This window comes from Astatotilapia calliptera, chromosome 5, assembly GCF_900246225.1.
Source record: "Astatotilapia calliptera chromosome 5, fAstCal1.2, whole genome shotgun sequence".
NCBI lineage: Eukaryota > Metazoa > Chordata > Actinopteri > Cichliformes > Cichlidae > Astatotilapia > Astatotilapia calliptera.
In genome coordinates, this window is record NC_039306.1 from 31,125,700 (window position 1) to 31,141,301 (window position 15,602).

The 15,602-nt window shown below is 41.1% G+C and overlaps 1 protein-coding gene across 10 annotated transcripts in view; it reads right to left on the minus strand.

Annotated features, from left to right (window-relative positions):
• Positions 1 to 15,602, minus strand: part of foxp1b (forkhead box P1b) — a 147,921-nt gene that overhangs the window by 38,587 nt on the left and 93,732 nt on the right. For 8 of the 10 annotated variants that reach the window (XM_026168893.1, XM_026168895.1, XM_026168898.1 and 5 more), the window contains one exon: positions 11,718 to 11,843. In XM_026168893.1, coding sequence (XP_026024678.1) covers positions 11,718 to 11,843 — 126 coding nt within the window. Of the gene's footprint in view, positions 1 to 2,802; positions 3,006 to 11,717; positions 11,844 to 12,116; positions 12,138 to 15,602 lie in introns of those variants that run through there. The other 2 variants (XM_026168899.1, XM_026168901.1) reach the window with 2 other exon arrangements.

Genomic DNA, 15,602 nt, shown 5'->3' on the forward strand with positions numbered 1-15,602 from the left:
AAAAAAAAAAAGAAGATTTGACTTGGATTTTATAAAAAAAAATGAAAATTGTGTTAAAATATTATATTAAAGGTGGTTCAAATACTTCTGATACAATTCTTTGTTTCTTTTGCTTACAAAAAAATTAAAAGAAAGGAGTGTATCATACATTTTGGTGTGTGACTCACTGTCCTGTCATTCTTTCTGACCTTTTCAAGCCACACCTCCAAGTATGTATTTTACAAGGTATTTTGAGTTCTGAAACCAAGCAAACCAAATTCTCGGTGAGTGATGTCCTACACACAACTGTTCGATGTTTGCACCTTTCCCGGAAACATCTTACGACCGCTGTTCATATAAACTGTGCGCCCGTGATCTTTAGTTCACCAGCTTTACACGGTTACGCAACGCTGCGTGTTTTCAGATGCATTATTCGAGTCAGTTGAGATTTAATTAAGATCACAGCCTCTGAAATCCCTTTGAAATGAAAGTGTAGTCAAAAGACAATGGCTGACACATCCTCGTACAGATTGTTTCTATTCTCTGCACACCAGCAAGGCAAAGCTAATCCTTGTTTCCATGACGGCAGACAAGAGGGACACAAATTATGTTGCTTCTTGACACTCTTAATGCTGTTTTTAAGTGAACAGCCAAATAATTAAATTATATAAATTATATTGAAATAAATTCACACTGACAGCAGCATGTTTTTGGAATTAAGTAAAAACCAGTATATGGAGAAAAAAAGAAGAAGAAGTGTTTCAGTCCCAATAATCCACCCTTATTTTCTAGATGCAACATGACAATAGGCTCCCTTTAATACTTTAGAAATATATAGGCTGGGACTTAGATGAATGGTTAAAAAGACCTTCTGCCATAAAACACTCTACACCATGTAATCTCATCATTATCCTACCATCTCAACCTTTTGAAACACATGGCATCTCAAGTGTAATGTTAATCTTCCCCGTTTGAAACAGAGATGCACATTCTCCAAATAGCAACGGGCAAAAAAAAGAAAAAAAAAAAGGAAAAACGATTGCAAGCCTTTTTCAAGTAAAAACATGTTTTAGTCGGGAAAGCCAGAGAATAACAGCAGAGAGCAGCTGGTGGCTCACTATATCACTGCTAAACTATTCCCCCGTCTCTCCTCTCTGTCTTGCCTGCCTGCTCCAGTACAAAGCAAAGACCGTCCCTGTAAAGGATATCCCAGTGAGCCGTGGGGCTCTGCAGGCTACCCCCGTGTGCCCCCCTCTCCGGGTACACAGCTAATATCTGGTTGCCTATGTCATGGTTTAGAAATGACAGGTGCTGGCAGCCCCTCGCCTTGACAGGCCACTGCACAAATAACGCCCCAGCCTGAAAGGGCTAATGCACTACTAATGAACAATAAATCAACTTTGATTACAAACTGTCAACCCAATCAGCTCGCACTCCAGCTCTCCCAAACTGCGAGTCTCGGCTGCACAGCTGCACAACATTACGGCGAACACTGCCCTGTTTAGGCTTCGCTGTCCTGCTTCTCAACTATCTGATAATCTGCTCCATCTCTCCTCCTGTCCACTTTCTTAGCTGTGAGAGTTGAAAGACTGTACCAAAGGGGAAAAAAAGTTTCAGAAATGCTGAGAAATACAACAAAAACACTTCAAAAAAGGGAAAAAAAACACAAGTTCTTCTGTTGCTATATGAGCGTATTACTTAAATGACTGCAGTAAAAATACTTGAGGTCATTAAACAACAGAAAGTCAATAACTGTCTTCTGTGTAAAACCTCAAAACTGTCAAGGAGGACTCAAACTTGACAGTAGAAAAATGGAGCAAATTGACCACAACTTTCCCCCTTAAATGTATTTTGCAATCCTTTTATTGCAAGTGCCGACACACACGCATAGGCCCGCACCAACATTCGCACACTAACTTTTCAGAAAGACATGAGCGATGACATTTAGAGTGACAGCGTGTCTCCAACGTGGTTTGTGGTGACAGTGTCAAATATAGAGCTGTGCCAGCCACTGTCTTAATTCACTGTGACACCATGAGGAGACTGAGGATTAGTCCAGGCCATTAGAGCAAGCAAAGTCTGACCAGCACTCATTAACTCTGGGGAACAAGTCACAAAATACACAACTAGCAAAACATAATTTGGAGAAAACAAGTACTCGCACACCCTTAATTCAAGGATGTAAACAATGAAGCTTAACAAGTATTTTCTAAAAAAAAAAAAAAAAAAAAAGAGCAAAATACAAAAACACACACAAATGAAAGTAAAAGAGCTGGCAAACCTGTCTCCTGTTTTTCCTAGAACTTTCCATAATTTGAACGTGTACAGTATTAGATCCTGCTTAACTGGTTAGCTCACTATCAGCAAAGTCAACAAAACTAAACAAACACTGTAAAGTGTCAGTGAGAAACTTCATGTATGTGGTTAGGCAAGGCAGAGGAAACTGTTGCACAAGCTTACAGTAAAAAGCCAAATTCCTGAAAACAACTAACAGCACAGACAAACAGAGACATCATCTCCATACAGTCTTGCTCTGAAAGGCAACACATTTAGAGACAATAAATCTAACATACATGACTTTATATATTTCTCTTAACACAGCAAGCATGCAAACTGACAGCATCTTAACAACAAAGTAAACCCTGGATAACTACTCTTCCCATAGGAAGAAGCATGACAAAATTAACCAGCTACAATGACAGAACGTCAACAATGGACAGACAATAAAACTCCTTTTCTCCTTTTCCCTCTTCAAATTAAATTGTCAAGTTTTTTCATACAAGAAAGCTGGCAAAATCACAGAAATCAATCATATTGACAAACCTGACAAACTCCATTTAGCTGGCAGGGTAAACAGAGTGCCGGGCCACGCGGTGTGGAGTGAAGCAGAGCGGAGAGTCGAGCAGCGAGGGGAAGAGAGAGAGGGAGGGAGAGAGAGAGCGAGTGTGAGTAAGTAAGAGAGAGAGAGAGAGGTAGGGGCGCGCAGGCTGGCAGGCAGAGAGGCTGAGAACAAGCGCTGCTGTGCTGTGGAGTCTCCAACCTTCCTCAGGATACAGACAGATTGCACGCACAAGGTTGCTCCCTGGCTGACAAGATACAAAACTATCCAATCAACCACGCCCTTCTCCACCAATCACAACCAGCCTTCTAAACATAATCAATTCAAATGGGGCCACACAATAGGAAGCCGCGGGCTGGGCTGCAGGTGAAACTGTGCCTTTGTGTGGGGGCCCCTTTAAAAAAAAAGGAGAAAGAGAAAGAGAGAGAGAGAGGGAGAGGCAGAGAAAAAAAGGCACAGTTGACGGCTGTTAACCCTTTGACCCCTGCCGGGACTCGGGCCGTGCAATTGAAACAATGGGAACTTAAAGAAAAGAGGCCCTTTAATTAAACAACAGATAAGTAAACACAGCTATCTAGCGGAAAGAAAGAAAACTGGCCTTGCTATCAGCCTCTTTATTGTTCTGCTAAATGGAATTGTTTACAGTGCTGGAACAAAGGCACAACTCATTTTACATGCTGAAAACACTAAATGCACACAAACAATTCACAAGGCTTTGTAGCTATTTTCTTCCTTTAAAATTTCCCAAGAAAAACAAATTCTATTTTAGCCTAAAATAATATAATTATGAGATTAGGGTAGCTTTGTATTTTCTGTACTAATGCCAATCTTTTTATAGTTTGTACTTACAGAGTTTACTATAGGAATCAACCAGTAATAATATGCAAAACCAAGTTTGCGAGTATTCAGCCATAAAATCAACCACAGCAGCATAAAAAAAATTTCAAACCAGTTTTTAAACACTTATCCCTCAATTTGGCCTCAGACAAGCTAAAACCACTTACATTAACAGCTAACATTACACCAGCTACCAGGCAATCCATCCAACTCCATCCCAATGAGAGCAATTAGCTGTCATGATATCATCACACTCTTTAACACCCGTGTGCACTCAGCAAGTGGAAAAGACAGAAGAAGAAAACAGGACCCTGCCACCTACTGGAGATCTTACTGAACTCCCAGGGAGAGACAGTAGGGCGAAAGCCCTGACTGCTGACAACCTATATGTCTTATCTTTCAATTGAGCTACCTACTCCTGAACAATATTTATAAACATTTAATTACATTCCACTCTGTAGCACATCTAAACATGAGAAAATGGAATGAGTTCTTAATCAGTCCCACTTCTGTAACAACATTAAAATCAGGGTTACTAAGTTGTGCAACCCACTTAAAAGAATTAGACAAAAGCACGAGGAAAGATTAACACCTCACTTTGTTAATTATCATGACAATAAACACAGAGCTGAATAACAGAGCTCTAAAACACAGCTCATATCAACAGCTATAAACCCTTGGCCAAGGATGAAGGAATGTTCATGGGATACATTCCAGTCCGCAAACACACTGGTAAAATAAACAGAGCGCCTGCATAACAAGCCACTGCTCTCATCTGCTAATAACTAACAATGAGCTCTGCTAAGCTGGCCTGACCTATATAAATTATTGACTGGGACACCTCAAGTGTCAAAAGTGACAATTCCAATACGTATCATAGTGAATAATTAAGTGGAAGAAAAGGGGCTTTTATTTTCTATCTGACACCCTCAAGACGCCTCACACAAAAAGAGAGTGACACGCAGCCATGTGCTTGCAACTACACGCATGCACACGCAAACACGCACAAAGTGGTTTAGGCTACGGCCACGCTATTCTCCCCCGGCACTCTCCCTGGGGTGGCATGTCGGCGTATTCTCAATAAAACACCTTCTTAGCAGTAATAGGCCACTGTTCTCATTTCAACGCTCCCAAAGGCCTCATGATAAATTTAGCAGACACACAGTTCAAGCTTCTCCTCTCACATACTGTCTTTCTAATCCATTGCCTCTGTGCCTGCGCCATGTAAAATAATTACACATATGTGTCGATGTGATACACACCCTATGTGGATTTTTTTTTGTTCCTGTGCACACAGAAACATCAATATTCTTGAGCCTTGAACCCGTCCCTTGTGATAGTTTACCGAGAGTACTGAGCGATTGTGTTCATGACAGAGTGGATGACATTATAAAATACTCCCATTTCCTGCTCGAGTTAGAGTGAAAGTATGAGTTAATGTCTGGCCTGAGCTATGGCTGAAGATAACGACTCGGCTCCAATTACAAAGCCTTCCCAAAACACTAACGCAGCCAGTGAATAAGCTGCACCGGCATGCCAACCAGTGTCTTACTGCTACTACATTAAGACAAGTAGGGAAATGGAGTGGAAGCGGAGAACAAATTCATTCTCATTGCTTTTCTTGAAAAGCGCTGGTGACCTGGACCATTGTCATGAGAAAACAAACACACCCTTTTTTCCTCTCCTCTTGTGTGTTTGGAGTATTTTATTGTTTACTGGCAGAGACTCAGCAGGGCAGGTGTGGGACCTATATAAATAACAGCTGCTCTATTTAATATAACCTACATAACATATTTTTTCCCTGTTATTTCCATTTCAAATGTTATTTCAAAAGTACAAAGCTTTTAAGAAACAATTGTAAATCGAACAAAGTGTGTTTTCCGAGCTACAGCAAAACTTCACACTTTGCAAAGTTCAGAAAGAAGTGACTTTTGATTTAAGGGGAAAAAAAACTGTTATTTGGTGACCCACTCACTTGCACTGACGCCGCACGGGAGAGCGCTATGTCATTTCTGCAGCAGTAAAACAATAGCACAAACAACTTTTGAAGAGGTGGAGAGTTTCTATTCAGAGCCAAACCAAAACCGATCGCATCTTTTATTTATCGTGTTATTATTTTTTTCTACACTTCTGTGCCCTTGTTCCTCTCTCGCATAAAACTCTTGCATATTGTTACTGTTTATTAAGTCAATCAAAAATAAAAGACAGCGAGTCCGCCTTTAAATATCTGCACACTACTGAAGGAGTAAGTCACATTCTGAGCGAATGAGGTTATCACCCGGAGCAGAGAGGACTTACAGCAAGTCACGCCTGACTCACCATGTTCCTCGTGGTCTATTATATATGGCTTTGGTTATTTACTTTTAATTTTGACAACCAGGAGCACATTGTTTAGTCAGCACATGTGAAGTCTGTATTTGCAAAATATTTCCTGAGATGATATGCCAGCTAGTATATAACGGAGCTTCCAGTGCGCACTAGTGTGGTTTTTCACTTAGTCAAAACAAAAACACTTTTGGGTTTGAGCAACATCGATTTAGGGAGGTGGGGGAATTTTTGTCTTGTCTTTTTTGGCGATTGATTCATCTTTGATTTAAAACGAAAACCATATTAATACAAAGAAACCCAGTTCTTTTTACTAAGCAATAACAATGATTCTGCGGTGGCTGCCAGGGTTAAAAGAGCGTCACAAGTAAACCTAAAGCTGCAAATAAGTTACTGAGCGACATTTGATATTTGGGTTCTGCTATGTACCAAAATAATGCATTATCATGGGCGATGAGCTATGCATAAAATTTACAGTTAGTTATCAGATTTGAGTAGAAACCTGTCTGCCTTTGGGTGGCTCCTGTCATCGCTTTTTAAAGACTAAAGAGGAGTCTAATCACGAACTACATTACTTTGGCTTTTTCTGCACACTATATGGATAAAGCGGTTAAGCACAATTATGGTCTGCTGTTAAACATCCAACACAAATATAAAATGCTCCAAATAAAGCCCTCGTGTCGACCTGTATATCTGTATCACTCTTCTGCTGTCTAAGCAGTAACAGTTTACTTTATTCGAGTCTTAACCAAAAGTGAAAATGGAATAAGAGAATTGCCAAGCTGTCAAAAGTGTGCATTGACACCCAAAGAGAAACTGCATTGTGAGCTGATGCTGACTTGACTGCACCTTGCATAGCTGTTAGTGTTTATAAATGCTATGGCTGACTGTGCACCCATCCATCCTTCTACCGCTCTCCAAAGGGCGTGTGAATCACTCCAAAAAAAACGACAAGCATTAAAATCAAGACGTAACGCCAGAGGATGACATAAAGATACGACAAATTTCAGGGGAAGTGTATATGTTTGTGTATCCGTGGGGATGACTGAGTGGGGTGGAGTGTTGCGAAGGCTGACTGCTTGAAGGGAAACATCAGGCCTCCAATGAATACAGAGGGTCCTGCAAACAGCAGAGTGGCTCCCAGCTCTGTGACTGGAGTCAATTCGACAGTCATCAACTTGGCCGGGCGAGAGCTCCCACCGCCACCACCCCCCTCCCTCCCACTTGGCTATGTGGAATCAGGACAGATGACTTCATTCTGACAGGATTATCCCAAACCTGGTTCTAATATATACAGTACACATAATACATTTTTACAATATGACAAGCAAAACAAGCGACCATAGAGACGGCCTATTCCCCGGCACCGGTCTTGGCTTTGTGCTGATCTTTCCTGACAGTATTTATCACCTCAAAGCAATGCACACATCAGAATGAGATTTCATTACAGAATCACCTTGAGACAGCCCCTAACTGAATAACACACTGCATTGTTGTTGCTATGATTTTATGAAGTGACTTTCTTGTGAATGGGCATATCTCTGCTAAAATGTTTAACGACTTCCCTAAGAATGACTCACTTCAGTAACAGCGGAGTGAAATCAGGCTACAAACGGCATTATCAACGACTATTCCTTCTATCACTATGCTCAGCACTTCTTTTTCTTCATATTTCTGGTCTATAATGCTTTAAATATATTTATATGTCACTCTAAACTAAATCTAAATGCACAGAGATTTTTTTTTCACACAATAACCGACCCATGACATGAATCTAGAGTCCTGCCTATTGTCACCTCGCCACTGGGCGATCGCTGCTGTGCCACTTTGGGCCACTGGCCGGCCAGACTGCGGAGGCACCTCGAAGTGCTGCCTCAGATCAGCCTGCAGCACTGGCTGAGCTCCAGCTGACAGGCTTTGGCCTAGTGCTCTAATGACTTACAGATTGGAGCTCTGTGGTATACATGTGTCAGGACAATGCCATGGGCCTACTGCAAAAACAGTAGGAGAGGGAGGGAAAGCCGCCGGCTTCTCCCTGTCCTGTCAGACAGAGGCTTGGCCCCTGGATTGTGTCACATCACGCTTCCCCCCAACAGACCACAAATGAAGGATGTGAAAAGCAAATGCGGGGAGGAGGAGGGGCATTGGAGGGGAGCTCTCTAACTTAAAAGGCTTTCATCCTGTAAACTGAAAAGACATTATCTTTTGACCTGGAGATGCCCTCCGCGAGGCTGTACACTATGGTGTGAGAACAGAGTGAGCAAAGGAGAACGAAAGAGAGAAAAGAAAAGGGAAAGAAGAGAGGATCGAGGCTTCAGCTGGTAATAGTGTAGATAAGGAAATTGTCTGGTTTTTAAACATTATCTGTAGTTTCTCTGTCTGAAGAATAACAAGTGATGCACCTTTGACATTATGAAAATGTTCAGCGAAATATTTATCAGTGAATTGTGAATAGTGTTTCTCATTTAAAATAGAAGGCCAACACATAATTACAATAAGTGCAAAAACTTTTAGGGTAGAAGATGATCTTTACTTTAATATGGACAACAAAGCTCTCAGTAAAGCAATCACTTTCCCTCTCCACAAGCAAACTACCTCTGCTAAAAGCCTGAATTGTTAACACGCTACATTATGCACCTGCCTCTCTTCAAAGCAGCCGTTCATGTATTCTCATTACAATCAGCACAGACTGACAGAAATCAGTCGCTGTCATTCAGCAGTAGATGCAGGAAACTGGCTGCTGGCCATGTACCTCACCGTACTGAATGCTGATCTTAAACACAATCCTGGATGGGAAACAAGCATAATCTGGATATTACACTCAGAGCATAGACACCATATTGACACAACATCTCCTGCCCGGGTGCCACATAATCCCCTGTAGTAGGTGGATGCGTGCACAGGTTCCCTTGGAATGAGGTGTAGTTAACCAGCCGGTCTCGTGTGCATTGCCACAAACGAGCATCAATTCCCCCCCTCCCCCCACCTCGGTGCTGGTGGACTATCAGCGAGGGTCCGACAGTGTTGTTCCTAATTACCTATTTCTCCACTCCTGATCCTGCGGCTGGCATAATTAGTTACCTGGGGCTGCAATCCAATTTGAAGTGATGACAAGAAAGTGATCCATGAAAAAGTAATAAGTTAAATCCAATTTCAGCCTGCCTCTAATTAAATGCACATGGAACTAATGAGTCAAACCCTACCATTTCACTGATAATGGTAATTAGCGGGGTGGGAGTTGCCGGCTCTCGTCGTTGTGCCACTGTAGGTGTGAAGCGCAAAAGGTAAAAGCGGCATGGATTCTTTTAATTACATGTGTCATTCTGTCAATGTAATTTACTGGCTTTTTGACCAGTCAAGTATGTTTAGCTGCTTTCCAGCATGCATAGCAGCTGTTTGTATATCTAGCATGATTAAAAGGCCTCTAGGCCGCTGAGTATACAGCGCAGGCATCTTTATCCAACGGCAGGGGTGGGCGGTACAGGGGTGAGGGGGCTTCGGGGGCACCCCTGCTGAAGATATAAAACCAAAGAGCCATTTAATGCTGATCAAGGATTCTGAGGCTTGTTTGACTCATATTTTTTTTCCCTTTAGTGCTCTGTGCAGGTCAGTTTTTTTCCTGGATGTTTCATATATACAGTGCTTCATTATTTTTGACTTGAATGAATTGGAAAGTGAGTCACATCTCCAAATGAGTAAAAGTCTCTCTGCACATCTCCTCGTGCCTAATAGGAAGAACACTGAGATGAATGGAGTCTCGTCTGCAGATCAGGTGCTTTTATGAGGTGTCAGCTTACTACACAGTCCCATAATTGTTGGATCATGTCTTTTGATGACCCAGTCCAGCTCAACAGAGAATCATTATCCAGGCTGTGTGATGGAGATAGTGAATGTTCTGTGTGAAGGAGGCTCCTCTAAGCACAGGGTTTGTTCTTAAAAGAGAAAATGACTATCTGGTGTTTGAAAAAAACAATGTTTGCGATATGGAACATAACAGAAATGCCACCAACTGAAAACGTTAAACTAAATGCAATGCACACTTGCACAGAATGGCCCAGTGATGTCTGCGCCTGAATACTTATCCTTGTGTGTGCACTGCTAGTGGTTGGGCTGGGTTTAATTAGTAGAATATGTAATTTGGAGATAAACAAACACTCGTCTGGACTTGTGGTTTTTTCATAATGGCAGTTTCAACTCAGCAAAATGTAGCATAGGACATTAGAGAGCAGGCAATTTACAGCATTAGTTAGATACTACAGTGAGCCTGAGCTCTCTTCACAAGAACTGGGCAGAAGAGGGGAGTAAGAGAGGGGGGGGCAGGGGGAAAGGGCCCGACTCTCTTTTCAATAGCTGAGTGACAGCTTGGCCAAGCTCTCTGTATACATTAATAAATTAGAATTTTAATTTTGTCTTTGTCTGCAGGAGATGGTTTAGTACTTTACTATGTACCAACAACTGGCTGTATGCTGGAATCTGCCGTTGTGGTCCCCTCTGTTGACCTCTGCAGCACAATTCCCTGGCAGGCTGGGGAAACTGTTTAGTTTGATCCTTTCAACTTATTTGAATCCTGACAAATATGCACACAACTGAAAGGTCATCACAGTCATATTTCATCCTCTGGAGCTATTCCGAAGACATCTGCACAACAAAGAGGCTTTTCCACAACCTGACATTAGACCTAGCTGCTACAATAGCTCATTAAAAAGGGCCCCCAATGGGATAGTAAGGGTATTAAATATTATATATATACACACAGAGAGAACAGGGCCTCCGTATTAATTACCAAATATGCCCTGAAGTCGTTTGCAATTTCACACTGACACAAACAACCGCTCCTTGTTCAAACAAAGATATACATCTGTGAGGCAAATGTTGCATCAGAAATACAGCACTGTCGATCTTAAAAGCAAGATGAAAAAACAAAACAAAACCCCCCCAATTTTTTCCCCACTGTTTTTTTCCCTTTGCATTACAAAGGCAGTTCAAATAAGTGTCCCACCACCTGTTTACCTCTTAATACCTTTGCATTCTCCCACCCCGTGCTCATGTCTCTCTGTTCCAGCTTTAAACCCTCCACCTGGAACACACACCCCACTTGCGGTCTGCTCTAGAGCACCTCCTGCTGCCAGAGGTATAGACTAGCCTCTTCTTTTATTTCTGCTGTATGCATGAGTGTGATGAAAAGAAAGCAAGGAAAGAACAAAGCCAAACTCCCTTTAGCGGGAGGAACTGAGCTCTTTCTCTTCTAGCTTTTCCTCTTTTCCACACTTTCTCCTGCTTACAAACTTCCTAAACAAAATGCAGCCAATAAGGACAATCCTGTCTACTGCGGTAATCTCAAACAGTGATAATCCAGATAATACTGGATGAGCTCATGTGATCTCAACCGGCCACAATGAGATTTTTCTGTGTGTCTGGCCTCTAAACAGAACCCCTTTCTGCGTAGTGCTACCACCTCCAGTGCTACCTGGATGACACAGGGTTGAGCGTGTGTGCCGCTAAATCACACATAATGCGTGAGCATACATAACTGCAAATGTTGCACTGCCAATATTAATTTCCTGTTTGTGAACTTAGACTACTGCTGTACTTTTTCTCGCACACTATGTTCTAGCAAGAGTTGCACAAGTTCACTTCATTTTTTTTTATTATCTGAATAACCACAAAGTTAAATAACCAAGCCATCAGATAACCCTGAGTTAAAATATGAGAGAACATCTGAGAACGACAACAATACCTGCAGGCTTTGCTGCTTGTCGTTGGCTTTGGGGGATTTGCGACCAGTATTTTGCTGAGACTGCAGTTGCTGTGGCTGGGATTGCTGCTGTTGCTGAAGAAGTATTTGCCGAGCCATTTGAAGAGCCTAGAAGAGAAATTAAAAAAGAAAAGTTACGTCCCCGGAGAACACTTTGATGCCTATTATCAGTGCAGACGTAACCCTTAGAGCAATATTCTCATTGCCGTATGAAAGACAACAAAAACCACAGACCTCCTTTCATGTTATCCTGTTCGGTGTCATAAAGCTAAGACTGGCATAAACAATGCTTAGATGTCAAAACAAATTCACAGACAGAGAAGACCAAAACAAGTTCAGCAATCCAGAAGAAATATTTATCTGTTGATAACTCACACTTACAGAAAACACAAATTGTCAAAGACACAAATCAGTTCTTTAGATCCTCCTTTAGCTCGGTCAAACTCCCCTTCAGAAAGCAAATAAAAGACTTTATAGAGGCCTCAAATATCTGTTAAAGGACACGGCCTTCTCAGTGGAAAACAAAATACAGTGCAGTCACATGTTTATTGCTCCAGCTACTCCCTTTTCCCTTACGATAAATAATCAAACATGCCATCCAGAGCAAACAAAGCTGGAGAAAGCTAGGGGGAAAAAAACACAGTGGTCTTGAAAACGGTCAGCGATACCAAGAAAAGCAAGCGTTGTGTTCCCACAGTGAGCTGGCCAGCCTCACACCTCCACCAGTAAACCATCTGGGTAAATAACTGGCCTCATTCTTTCCATGTTCCTCAGACGATTGCTCCCACAATTAAACAAACAGTTAGGGGGCGCATCCAAACTCATCTCATATACGGGCAACCTATTAGTTCTTCTGTCAATTTCTTGAGAAGTTTGTAACCTGCAAAAGTAAACGGTATAAGAGAGGGAGTAGAAAAACAGAAGAGAAAAACGTTATAGTCATGTGTGAAAAAGTGAGTGAAACTTGCGAAGGACTGTGTGAAAGTAAGATATCAAACAGGGAACGAGCAAACAGAAAGCTGTGTGTAGACAGAAGAAAAGACGTGCCAGTAAAGTCCTAATGCCAGACAAGTCAGACGGTACTTTAAGTCCGAAAGGGGAGAGACAGCTAGGGGTATGAAGAGAACAGCTGTGTGACCGTTTGTGTGTGGGCGTACGCGCTGACCCTCCCAAAAACACGGCTGTCCAATGACATCATGAGTCATAAATATGACCGCAGGCAACAAAGAGGCTACACTGCTGGCATGTCACCGTGCTCGACTTTTAAAGGAGAAAAATTCTCCTTCTCTCAGCCTATCTGTGTCCTTCTGTCACGTAAATATAAATGAGACCAACATATCTCAGTCTGCATGCCTAATTGTTTTTTGCTTTGAAAATTGAGAAGGGGAACCCCCTCAAAACAATCACACTCATAAAGAGAGTGTCGAAATTCAAACTAAGAACAATGTGAGCAAGATTCACTCCCACACATGACGGCAATATTTACATTTTAGGCATCAACTTTTTTACTCCAAAGCAACTCACAATTGCAACTTCAAATCGCAAGGACGTGAACTTAATTGACACTCGGAGGAGATCGGAAAAATACAAATGAATAATAATATTGTCTCTTCTTGTCACGCAGACTGTAAAAAAGAAAAATAAATATTAATAAAATAGTGAGAATTGCTTTTGGGAATTCATGGAATCCCAAAGGCTTTTTGTTTGATTGGTTTATTAAAGATTATTTTATTTTTTTCCATCTTAAGATTTTAGTGGTTGAAAAAATTTTGTTTAAATTATATAAGAAGCTAAAAATCTGATATTTCACGTCAATTTCCTATGCCAGTTACCAAAGTCAAAAGCTTCTAAAACAATATTGATACCTTAAATATATTTAGGAAACGGTGGTGTTATCTTCAGTGTGGTAGCTCTCATAATCTCCAGGTTTTCTGTTAGCACTACATACTTTAGGACTAGACATTCAAATGTGACTTCAAGATGTACTTGCGCTGTAATACCGATATGTGATAAGGAAATTCAAAATGAAATTCAAAAAAAAAGCAAAGAAGCAGTAACAAAATCATTCACTACGCCCAAGGCGTGGTATTACGGGCACATTGAAGAATAAACAAAGTGTGCTGTTTTCTTTTTCCTTGTAACTGATGACACATGCAGTGAAATGTGTGTGTGGTGTGTGAGTCTGGGTTTACAACCGAGGGTGTTGGAACAAAGAGAGTTGAGTCAACAGGATATGATAGGAAGTTCAGACAGTAATGGATGAAAAGATACATTTCTGGGAAGTCTTTCCTCACTGTCATCAGAGTATAAAGAAAAGAAAAGCGCAGAAAGAAAAGGGTCTTTTAGGGAAAAGTAGATAAGACTTGTGACAATGAAAATAAAATCTTTATATTTTAGAATATAAGTATATATTTATATCTTACTCAGTGCATTCCATGCATGCCAAATTAACCCAAGGCTGTTTAGTTGTGTGTATCACACATAAATAGTAATAATATGACTATTATGACTGCATTAAGGTGCCTCAGCTTAAAGCAAAGGAGTCACAGGCAGTTTAAACAATAACAGCATTCTGCCACATTGCATGAAACGAGAAAATTACCAACACAGCCTTCCACTTTTCACGTCAACAGCTTCATCAAATTATACTTCCAATTAAAGTAAGGGCAATAATTATGTGATCGTGCCCTTGAAAACACAGTCGATGATCATCTTGACATAGGCAAATTAACTGAAATCACATTGCAGCCCGACAGCAAATACGTCGGCGTAATGAGAATCTTACTTTTGACGGTCAGAGCTGCAACAACAGTAAACACATGTTGGCATAAAGAGACTAAAAGGTGAGCAAGCTGAGATGCTGTGTTGTGAGGTCAGCATCGGGGTTAGGAATGTTGTTTTCAGCTCATTTTAGAAAACCTGCTGGAGGTGGCATGTCTTTGAGAGGCCTAATACTGGGTTTAAAAAAATGTATTGTGTACCGTCATTGCAATGTTTACACACCACCAACTCCTCTGTTTCAGAGGTCTCATTCCCTTCCCCTCCACCTCTGGAGTTTATCTTCTTTTGATCTCACATTCAAAGGAACTGGATGCATCATACACATGCAAGAGCTGCCCCAGACAAAATGTGATAAACTGGAAACTAGCACGCAGACTCTGAATCATGGTGAAGTGAAACATCTTATTTTGTCGATAAGGGCTAAATGAGTGAGCTAAAAAAGTGTTTAGGCTAGTTCTCTCTTTTGTAAAAACAAGAGAGAAAAATTCTGAAATAATGTTGTTATATTTTTGGTTTTATAAACAAGACATGACTTCTCTTATGGTGTACAGCTGTTAAGCAGCGAAATAATCCCTGCTTGTCTTTGCCACACAGCAATAAAGCGAACATCTTTGGACTTTGGATCTTAAAGACGTCACTCTGATCGACAGTTCACACTACCGCTTCGCACCAGCTGACTCACAAAACAGGATTTCTCAAAACCCCGCTACGTATCTCCAAGATTTTGATTCCGTGATGATTTGTTATTCTTTAATGTGGAAACTAATTTAATAAGCCCATTTTGTCTTACAGGTGAAGTTCAGCTGGTTTTGTGGATTGAACCATGACATATGTGTGACTTAAAACTTGTACTCTGACAAACAACTGATAAACAACAAAACTGAAGGGGAATCGACACACACAGCCACTAACAGCGATATGGTGACAAGAGATCACAGATAGTCAATGACTGAGCAACTTCAAACACAATCATGGTTGGCGACAAAACTAATTAAAAAAATCTATTTTATACTTACACTTGAAGAGTCCATTGTATGTAGAGTTTGATTTTTAATGCCTATTGGCTACTTTGTCAAAAGAAGAATA